General features: G+C 42.1%; 2 protein-coding genes across 2 annotated transcripts in view; both read right to left on the bottom strand.

Annotated features, from left to right (window-relative positions):
* LOC119412879 (zinc finger protein OZF-like) overlaps positions 1 to 11,674 on the bottom strand; it is a 51,326-nt gene that overhangs the window by 13,567 nt on the left and 26,085 nt on the right. The window lies entirely within an intron of this gene.
* LOC119412016 (gastrula zinc finger protein XlCGF57.1-like) lies at positions 305 to 9,088 on the bottom strand. The gene is made up of 2 exons (XM_037678992.1): positions 8,865 to 9,088; positions 305 to 1,984 (listed from the first exon to the last, which is right to left on the bottom strand). Exons 1-2 carry the CDS (start codon positions 8,872 to 8,874, stop codon positions 333 to 335), a joined length of 1,662 nt encoding a protein of 553 aa, XP_037534920.1. The 5' UTR covers positions 8,875 to 9,088; the 3' UTR covers positions 305 to 332.

Raw genomic sequence — 11,674 nt, 5'->3', positions numbered from 1 at the left:
TTTTTTAATTTACCAGAAACTTCAAAATAAATTCTCACCCTGTACTGAAACCTGTTTCCAAGATATTACCACCACCAGCTGGTAAGGCGCGTGACTTCAATTTGAACCCCACCCACTGCAACCGGTACTGAAAGGGGCTATGAAAACACAACGTGTACTGTACCGTGTCGAGTTGAACCGTGATGTACCAGTACCAAAAGGTACTATGGAAAAGGGGCATAATTTGAGACTGAAGTCTTAAAAGTTTTACTTCTAGAGGAGGAACTAAGGAGAGCTTAGGTTCCTGTGGACTTTTGTGTGTCTGTTTAAATATCTAAACGGTTAAATCTTTGTCAACAATCCTCAAATTCAAACGGTATCTGTCCTGTGTGGACAGTCATGTGTAAGTTTAAAGTTATCTCATGGCTGAATCTTTGTCCACAGAGCTCACATTTAAGTAGTTTCTGTCCAGAATGGACTCTCATGTGAAAGTTTAAATCTGTTGTCTGCCTAAATCCTTGTCCACAAAACTCACATTCATATGGTTTTGCTCTTGTGTGGATTTTCATATGCGAGTTTAAACTTGACTTATGGCCAAATCTCCGTCCACAATTCTGGCATTCATAAGGTTTCTGTCCAGTGTGGACTCTCATATGCGAGGTTAAACTTGACTTATGGCCAAATCTCTGTCCACAATTCTGGCATTCATAAGGTTTCTGTCCAGTGTGGACTCTCATGTGCGAGTTTAAATTTGACTTCTGGCTAAATCTTTGTCCACAATTCTGACATTTATAAGGTTGCTGTCCTGTATGGACTCTCATGTGCGAGTTTAAATTTGACTTCTGGCGAGTTTGACGTCCGCAAATCTTACATTTAAATGGCTTCTGTCCTGTATGGAGATACATATGTCCCTTTAAACGGTGTTTATAGCTAAATCTTTGTCCACAAATCTTACATTCATATGGTTTTGCTCCTGTGTGGATTGTCATGTGAGTGTTTAAACTTGACATCTGGCTAAATCTCTGTCCACAATTCTGACATTCATAAGGTTTTTGTCCTGTGTGGACTCTCATGTGTGTTGTTAAATTTATTTTACTGTTAAACCTTTTATCACATTCATCACAGCTAAATGATTTTGGTCCTGTCTGGATTTTCCTGTGTCTCTCTACACTTTTCTTCTGACCCAAACAACTTGAATGTCTTCCTGTTGAATGACATGTCATGTGTCTCTGAAGTGATTGGTTGTGTAGAAATTGTTTACCACACTCAGAGCAGCTGAAACATTTGTTGACAGAGTTTACAGCTGAATCAGGAGCTCTGCTCTCCTTCCAGTCTTTGTCACTGTCTTCATTTGTTGACCCAGAGTCTGAAAAGTGTTCCAGCTGAGAGTCGGGATTGTTCCCATCCTCGTCCTCTTCATCATCCTCACTGACTTCAGACTCTGAAGAGCTAGAAGCATCTCCATGAGGATTTAGATCTGGGTTCCTGCTGGTTTCTGCTCCTCCACAGTCCTCTCCATCAGCTTCTACTTTCACCTGGTCAGCTGAGCTGCTGGTTGGAACATCTCTGTCCTCCATTTGATGCTGATGAAGTGAGAACTGAGGCTTCTCTTCATCATCCTCACTCTTCAGATAAACTGTGGTGAATGAAAACCTGCTGGCATCAGTCTCCTCCTTCACATTGAGCTGCTCTCCCTCTAATCTGGTCCAGAGTTCCTCCTCTTCCTCCTTTATATGGAGGGGCTCTGGATTCTGCTGATGAATATGTGAGAACAGAGGCTTCTCTTCATCATCCTCGGTCTTCAAATGAACTGCAGTAAACAAAAACCTGCTGGCATCAGTCTCCTCCTTCATACTGAGCTGCTCTCCCTCCAATCTGGTCCAGAGTTCCTCCTCTTCCTCCTTTATGTAGAGGTGTTCTGGGTCCTGCTGGTCCACATCAGGCCTCCATTCCTCAGGAGCATCCGGTCTGATCAGCAGAGTCTGCTGAACATCTGCAGGAAACACTGAAACACAGACAATAAGGAATGAATATAACTTTATATTCACTCATACATCACTTGTACGGCTGGGAGATATGTCGATATTTTAAAAATATTGTAGTCTTCCCGGATGATCGAGCTTCTCACCCTATCTCTAAGGGAGAGCCCAGACACCCTGCGGAGAAAACTCATTTCGGCCGCTTGTATCCGAGATCTTGTTCTTTTGGTCACAACCCAAAGCTCATGACCATAGACGAGGGTAGGAATGTAGATCGATTGGTAAATTGAGAGTTTCGCCTTTTGACTTAGCTCTCTCTTCACCACAACAGACCTGTAAAGCGCCCGCTTCACTGCAGACGCTGCACCTATCCGCCTATTGATCTCACGTTTGATTTTTCCCTCATTCGTGAACAAGACCCCAAGATACTTGAACTCCTCCACTTGGGGTAGGACCTCCTCCCTGACTCGAAGAGGGCACTCTACCAATTTCCGGCTCAAGACCATGGCCTCGGATTTGGAGGAACTGATCCTCATCCTGGCCGTGTCGCACTTGGCTGCGAACCACTCCAGCGAAAGCTGTAGATCACAATCTGATGAAGCCAACAGGACCACATCATCTGCAAAAAGCAGAGAGGCAATCCTAAGGCCACCAAAACGGATCCCCTCAACACCTTGGCTGCACCTAGAAATTCTGTCCATAAAAGTTATGAACAGAATCAGTGACAAAGGGCAACCTTGGTGGAGTCCAACGCTCACCGGGAACAAGCCCGACTTACTGCCGGCGATGCGGACCAGGCTCTGACACCGGTCATACAGGGACCTAACAGCCCGTATCAAAGGGCCCGATACCCCATACTCCCAGAGAACCCCCCACAGGGTTCCCCGAGGGACGCGGTCGAACGCCTTCTCCAAGTCCACAAAGCACATGTAGACCTGTTGGGCAAACTCCCACGCACCCTCCAGGACCCTGCTGAGAGTATAGAGCTGGTCCAGTGTTCCACGACCAGGACGAAAACTGCACTGCTCCTCCTGAATCCGAGGTTCGACTATCCGACGGACCCTCCTCTCCAGAACCCCCGAATAGACCTTACCAGGGAGGCTTAAAAGTGTGATCCCCCTGTAGTTGGAACACACTCTACGGTCCCCCTTTTTGAATAGGGGGACCACCACCCCGGTCTGCCAATCCAGGGGAACTTCGCCCCGATGTGCACGCAATATTGCAGAGTCGTGTAAGCTAACACAACCCAACAACATCCAGAGCCTTAAGGAACTCTGGGCGAATCTCATCCACCCCTGGGGCCCTGCCACCGAGAAGCTTTTTAACCACCTCGGTGACCTCAACACCTGAGATTGGGGGGCCCAACCCAGAGTCCCCAGGCTCCGCTTCCTGAGTGGAAGACGTGTCGGTGGAATTGAAGAGGTCTTCAAAGTATTCTGCCCACCGACTCACGACATCCCGAGTTGAGGTCAGCAGCACACCACTCACACTATAAACAGTGTTGGTAGCGTACCGCTTTCCCCTCCTGAGACGCTGGATGGTGGACCAGAATTGCCTCGAAGCCGTGTGGAAATCATTCTCCATGGCCTCTCCGAACTCCTCCCATGCCCGAGTTTTTGCCTCAGCGACCACCCGAGCCGCATGTCACTTGGACTGCTGGTACCCATCAGCTGCTTCCGGGGTCCCACAGGCCAAAAAGGCCCGAAAGGACTCCTTATTCAGCCTGACAGCATCCCTCACCGACGGTGTTCACCACGGGGTTTGAGGGTTGCCACCGCGACAGGCACCAACAACCTAGCGGCCGCAGCTCCAGTAAGCCTCCTCGACATTAGAGGCATGGAACATAGCCCACTCGGACTCAATGTCCCCCACCTCCCCCAGAACATGTTCCAAGTTATCCCGGAGGTGGGAGTTAAAGCTCCGTCTCACAGGAGACTCTGCCAGATGTTCCCAGCAAACTCTCACCATACGTTTGGGTCTGCCAGGTCTGACCGGCATCCTCCCCCACCATCGGAGCCAACTCACCACCAGGTAGTGATCAGTGGACAGCTCTGCCCCTCTCTTCACCCGAGTGTCCAAGACAGGTGGCCGCAGATTAGATGAAACGACAAAGTCGATCATCGAACTGCGGCCTAGGGTGTCCTGGTGCCAAGAGCACATATGGACACCCTTATGCCTGAACATGGTGGCGGAGGGAGGCTACCCTATCATTCACTGGGGTGAACCCCAACACACAGGCACCAAGATGGGGGGCAATAAGTATGCCCACTCCTGCTCAGCGCCTTTCACCAGGGGCAACTCCAGAGTGGAAGAGTGTCCAACCCCTCTCAAGGAAACTGGTTCCAGAGCCAGAGCCATGCGTAGAGGTGAGTCCGACTATTTCTAGCCGGAACCTCTCAACCTCACATACCAGCTCAGGCTACTTCCCCACCAGTGAGGTGACGTTCCACGTCCCATAGCCAGCTTCTGTAGCCGAGGATCAGACCGCCAGGATCCCCGCACTCGGCCACCACCCATCCCATAATGCACCCGACCCCTTTGGTCCCTCCCACAGGTGGTGAGCCCATGGGAAGGGGGACCCACGTCTCCTCTTCGGGCTGTGCCCGGCCGAGCTCCATGGGCAAAAGCCCAGCCACCAGGCGCTCGCCTGCGTGCCCCACCTCCAGGCCTGGCTCCAGAGTGGGGCCCCGGTGACCCACGTCCGGGCGAGGGAACATTAAGTCCATTTCTTGTTTTCATTATAGGGGTCTTTGGGCTGCACTTCGTCTGGTCCCTCACTTAGGACCTGTCTGCCTTGGGTGACCCTACCAAAGGCGTAAAGCCCCTGACAGCATAACTGCTGTTCTGATATCATATGAAAATGTGAACAGCATGATGAGGACTGTTTAAAATTTTTTTAATTGAACCAGGAAATTTATTGGTCGATTCAAGGATCAAAACCGTAGTGAATTTTTCCGTAGAGCTGCTTGTAAGAGAACAGCAAGTTCAAGTTGTTCAAAAAGTACTGAAACTGAACAGATGGATGTGTGCATTCAAAGGTTTGGAGAAGGTCACATGACAATCACCTGTGAAAGGTTATGCTTTTTAAATATTGATTAATAGACCATTTTAACTTTCAATAAAAAAATGAAATATTTCATCTTTGTGAATAACATTTAAAATGTTATTTAGGACTGTAACAATAGGTTACACTCTTCCCTCAAGGACACATTTTACACAGTAGCTACATATTGTGCAGGTATAAAGCAGCAACCTGTTTTTTGTGCGAACTGCTATGTCAGTCAGATATTAAATTTTTGAATAAAGAGGTGGAAATTAAAACATTTGGGTTGTTTTGCCGATTCATCAGGAAAAAAATAATGGGCCTATTAATCGATTATTGAAATAATTCAATTCAATTCAGTTTATTTATATAGCGTCAAATCACAACAAAGTTGTCTCAGGGCACTTTACAGGAACATTCACATATATAAAAGCCAATTAGTAAAGTTCTCTATCTAAGGAAAATAATCATTAGTTGCAGCCCTAATTTTATTATTCATTGAGTACCATTTTTGTCAGATAATCAACCGTTTCCCAGCCTTTGTTTGTAATTAAATTTACATGAGACTCATTTAAAAAACGTATCCATGCCTCATCCACTTCTGCATCATCACCTCCATTTGCAAACTCCGAATAAATTCCACTTGGTTCAGGGTATACAAGTCTTATTTAATTTACTGCACATGATAGAACGACTCTGTGGATTCTTCTTCCCAACCTGCCGTGCATCCACCATGGAAACTGATGATATGATGCATATCTGGAAGCCCTGAAACAAGAAATATTTGAAATATAAGTTCTGCTCCGAAAGCACCATTAGCAGTAGCTTACACGATATTAAAACTAGGAAAATAATTAATGAATGTTTAAGTGACATTGAAGCATCTTTCAGTCTTTGTAGCAGGCCTAAACATTATCAGAATCCCTAACATATGCTTACCGTAAACAGCTTCGGTTAGAAACTGCAGCCATTTGCAGCATATGCTATCCATCTGGATTTGCATCTCCAAGCAGCAGCCACACAAACAGCGTCTTCGGCCAACTCTTTCCTCTTCATCCGTTTGGTCCTCCTCATCTTCATTACCCCTTGTGAGTTCTACATTGACATCAATTTAAACGCGCTCCGGTTCAAATTGAAAAGGAGTAACGTTAATCATCACTGTTTCAGCTGGACGGAGCTAGCACTACAGGACCATAATACGTCAATGACCCAGAATGCATTGCAGCGTAAAAAATATGGTGACGTTCGAGTAACAACATTTTATTTAAATTTATAAAAGCCAAACAGCCTACAACATTTTTACTGTATTGTTTTTACATTTGAAATAAATATTTCTCTAATAAAAGTATATTTTAAAAACTAATCATGGTTTCCTTTAAAAATGTTTACTCCATGTTTAGGATATAAGTAAGCACTAAACCAACATATGCATTCTTTTGAGTGTTTGAGTGAAAGGGGAATAAAAGTTATGAAGTGTAGAAATTGTGGCAGCAAGGAAGGAACCTGTAAATTATTTGGTTTTAATAATTACGTGCAGGTTGACAAAACTGACTAAAATGATTATTTTTTGTCACTTACTTGGCACAGTGTAATTTAATGTTGTGAGGGCTGCATGATGTCAGGTCATCTTCTGTTATGAGTCTATCACTAAATCAGAAAACAGTAAAAGCCCTAAATTCACTGCTGGTGGTTGTTAAAACGTTCACTGGGTAAAGTTAATATTATTTAAACATGTAGTTCAGTGTCAACATTGCTTAGTACAATGGCATGTTGTGATACAAAAAACAAACAAAAAAAAAAAAGTCAAGTGCACCCCTGAAGCCGTTGTTTGTGATAAATTGTTTCACATAAATATCTTAGATCTTATGTCATAGGAGTGAATTTAAAAACAGGACGATGCACATATGGGCTAGTTGAACAAGGTGTCTCTAAAATATCGAGGCACGCTCTGTAATTTCAACATTTTTTTAATCCTTCCAGAGAACCTGACTTAATTTTGTTAAATGTCTCTAAAATAATTATTGAATCAAGCGTTTACAAATGTAGGTAAACATAGATGTTTAACAATCCATTAAAATACACCAGAATGCAGGAAATAGCATCTGTTTTATTCAAAAATTTGGGGGGAGAGGACCCCCAGACACACTACCCCCCAACCCCCCCCCGTGTGCCGCCCCACAGGCAGCCCACCACCATGGTTAAAATAAATCCTAGAGGAAACCCTGATATATATATACACACGTATGCTGTGTGTATATAATATATATATATATATATATATATATATATATATATATATATATACATATATATACATATATATACATATATATACATATACACACGCACGCGCGTGTGCCGGTATATAATATTCGTTTTATTAGCTTGAAATATCTTTCATTCAGTATTGTGGGATATTTTTCATTTGAACGTTATTTCGCAGGAAGCCTACACTTATCTTTTCAGGAAGTCTAATTTTTTTGTGTCATGCTATCAGCTAGCTTCCATTCTTTTATATTAGCAATAGAATATTATATAGCAATAGAATATTATATAGCAATAGAATATTATATAGCAATAGAATATTATATAGCAATAGAATATTATATAGCAATAGAATATTATATAGCAATAGAATATTATATAGCAATAGAATATTATAAACACACACAATGTGTTGGAAAACAGTGTTTGGTGGCTGACTGATATTTGTCAGGCTAAGGTGAACATGACAAAAGTTGTAAAAATACTGATTCTCTCGGCGATTAAAAAAACAACACGAAACTGTGTAAGAAAAACTTATTTGAGGTTTTATATTTATTACCAGGAGATGTTGATTAAAATGAAAGTTACAACCATGATTCGATGATGTTGAGTCATTTTGCCAAGAAAGCTATCAGAAGTGCCGGGAAGACGGTCGGACCCGCCTCTGTGCGCGCTCCCGACACGGGAACAGAATTTCGCACAAGACCAGTTCTATGAGTAATTGCTATTGGAAAATCTTGGAACCGAGTTGAACCGTGCTGTACCGTTACTAATGGAAAAGTGCCACATGACCGCTGTTCTGTCTGTTCTGCATACATTGTCAGATCGTCATAAGCATAGCATAAACTGACTGCTGTATTTGTTTGGTCAGCATATGTTGTCAGATCACCATATTTATTCAACCTATATGCTCTTTATGTAACTAAATCAGCCATATGACAACATGACGCAACAGATTACCTGTCAGTCACTGTTATTAACAGCTAATGACTTAGCAGTTAACCTGTCAGATCATCATACTTTCTTCTTAACAGCTTTATGATGAAATGACGGCTCCTCCTCTAAGCAGGCCTCTTGCAGAATACACATGCACGCGCACTGAAAATTGTATAAATACACAATAATGCACCAAGACAATGTACTGACTTGCTTTTGTCTTATTTTTTAGTGTATGATAAACGGACGACTCCTCTAAACGTCGCGGGCCTCTTGCAGGTTGCGCACGTGCATGTATTAACATGTATGCAGAACGGATAGGATAACATGCGGCCTTCGAAGCATACAGGCCCTGAATTTAGACACGGCCTTAAATATCTTCTCTGCTAAGTGTGTAAAACTGTTGTTTTATCCTCGATGACATTAGTTTGAATAGGACATCTCCAAACTGAGAATTATTAAGAGATAAAAAGAGCCTCCTGATTCTTGATCTAATATTTTAGTTTCTAGATCTTGTCCACCTTAGCGCTAGCTTCTGTTAGCATGCTAAGCTACAAACACGGACAACAGATTTACAAGTTCTTGTTAAGAAGTTAAATCCATCAACTACCTAGAAACCACAGCTAGCTAACATCGTCTGATGCTGAATGAAACAAACAAACCTGCGCTCATTTTCTCTCCAACTCGACAGCTCCTCTTCGTAATCTGAGATTATTCCTTCAAAAAGACCCGATGTTTCTCCACAGCTTCCTCCAGTCTGTTGGACCCGCTGTCTCCACGGTTTTACTCCTCGGTGAACTTAGTTCTAGGTTGGATCTTGGACACATTCACTCCGTGGATTCAGCGGTGTCTTCGACCCGTTTCACCCGCTGCTGGCAGCGAGATCACGGTCAGATCTCCTCGCAGTGTTGCCAGATAGAGTCGAGGTTTTCCAGCCCAAAAGTCTGTTAAAAACTGCCACATCACACAAAAACCCGCCCAATCAATATATTATTATATTTATTGTTTGAACACACACACAAATGTGTGGATATATATATACACACCTAATACACCCCCACCCTCTGTAAAGATATATTGGTGTATATATGTTCATAAAAATCAGTTAAATCTGAAAGTTAGTGTTCTTTTATTCATTCAACCTTTATTTAGACAGGTAATACCATTGAGCCTCGAGGACTCATTTACAAGAGAGACCTGATTTCAACAAAGAATGAAGACAACAGTGAACAACAGCAACAACAATAAACAATTATAAAAAGTCATACAGGTTTTTTTTTGTGTTTTTTTTTTACAAATAGGATGGCTAAAAGAAAAAGGTTACAAAAAAACAGGTAGATTATAAGGCAAATGTAGAAAACTAAAAACAGGAACATGTCTGCATTGGTCCCTGCCAAGAGTCCAACAGGTTCTTAAAGCCACTTAGAGAGGTCAAGGTCGAGAGCTTCAATTGTTTATTATAATTCTTTATTCAATAAATCTGCACGTCACATTTCAGGATCTGGTTAGACACAGATTAAATATTAAATATGAATATTTCTGTATTTATCACCACATTCATCATTATTCCATCTGCCAGGGCGTTCACAACAGAGAACTGGTGAGGCAGTTAGTGGACACCTTGTTGAATGGGCTGACCCATCGCAGCGGTAAAGCACCGTTCTATAAAGTGTTTTATGTTAATCCCTGTCATTCACACACATTAATACTGAGATTTAAACCTCAGTATTAACCTCAGAAGTAAACCTGAGTGGTTTACTTTTCTTAACAAAGCTGATTTTATTAAGGTTTCTCTGCTTACGCACTAAAACTAATATCTTATAAAAACTCAGCCCATATAAACTTCAGACAGGGTAATGCTGTTTCTGTTCAGATTTAACAACGTTATCAAAGTTTAAAATTTACCTTTCTGCAGAAGAAGCTGCTCCTCTCGATCCACTTCTCTTGTGGAGGTGGAAAACGGGGCAGGTGCGTTCATGGGCTCAACACAGGTGGAAATTTACATTTACTTCTACATAAACACTATTTTGAAACTAATAAACCACCCAGTTACATATTATTATTCTTCCTCTTGTGTAGGATGATAGTCAGGACCTTCTATTTGGACATTATCATCGCTCAGATCAGCATCAGAATCTTCAGGTTGTTCTGGTATCAGAGCCTGAGATTTGTGTGTCCTTGTACCATAAAAGGTTTTACTGTCCATCTAGTATTTGTTGATAAAATTGAAGAACAATGTGAAAATTTAGGCATATGCGTCTGTTAAGAGGTTGGAATATGTCAGCATAAGTCAATAAGTGATATATTAGTTTTGTGTCAATGCAATTATTATGAAGACAAATCAACCGTTTGGTAACGTGTTTTTAGAAAATTAATTGACCTTCATAACATTGTTTCACCAAAATATTACTATATAATGTTTAGTAAAACCTCTGACATTGTACTATGTTGAAAAAAATATGCCTACCTTTGAGATTTTTGGCAAAAAAAATAAAAACCTCATTGCTAGCATTCTCATCCCATGCTAACTTCCTGTGAGGAAGATTCTTGAACAGGCCAATGTTTCACTGACACAGTGCCATCTAGTGGATAATTTTGGCATTACAGGTGTCAACTAATTGATAGAAAAGACTCAATAAGGTAGGTCAAGTTTAGTGCATGCCTCACTTAGATACAAGGCCTCAAATTCTACTCTACTAATTGGTTGACCAGAACGCTTTAAGTAAAAGTTCAACTGAGACACACCTTGGCTTTAATTTCTAGCAAACAAATAATTGTTTTCGGTGCTATTCTTGTTAAACCTCGAAGAAATGAGCAACGTTCCTACTTATATCCCTCCCTCTGTGCTCTCCTGGAGCACAGAGGCATCGAATACTTTTGAAAGACAGCTGATTTGACCATTAAAGTCCTTTTATTAAGCAAACGTTAGACTGAAACACACCTTTCCTAAAAAGTCGAGCTAGCAAGTAATTGCTTTTAGGTGGTTATCTTGTTAAATATGCACAGCAACTCGTTGCGTGCACGCGTTTAATTCCGCATACTGGACCGGACTGACCTGGATTAGGGCCGGGTCATTATAATGGGATTAATGGGCGGGCCGGGCTTTAATGCAGTTTTATGAATCATACAGCAGAAATCGAACTAAATAATGCACAATATAACATTGTGTTAGTCCACTTAGAGGAGGCAGTAAGTTTACCGATGAGGAATATAATAAAATAAGAGTGCAGAAATTAGACTGTGAAAAGGAAGTAGGGCAGGCAGCGCATTGTGCAACAATTACACATGGCCCCGTTTGCCTTGCTCCTCTTATGACACATCTAAGGATTAGCACTGAGCAAGATTTATTAGGCCCAAATGCAACTCTGGGTGTGCGTGTAAAATTCAGGACTGTGCCACCAAATCATGAGGACAGCAGGTAAGCAAATATCAAACATAATTAAGAACCAAAAATGGAGCCCATTTATGCAAA

The sequence above is a fragment of the Nematolebias whitei genome, chromosome 7, assembly GCF_014905685.2.
Source record: "Nematolebias whitei isolate Nwh7 chromosome 7, NemWhi1, whole genome shotgun sequence".
Lineage (NCBI taxonomy): Eukaryota > Metazoa > Chordata > Actinopteri > Cyprinodontiformes > Rivulidae > Nematolebias > Nematolebias whitei.
This window is presented reverse-complemented; position numbering and strand designations above follow the sequence as displayed.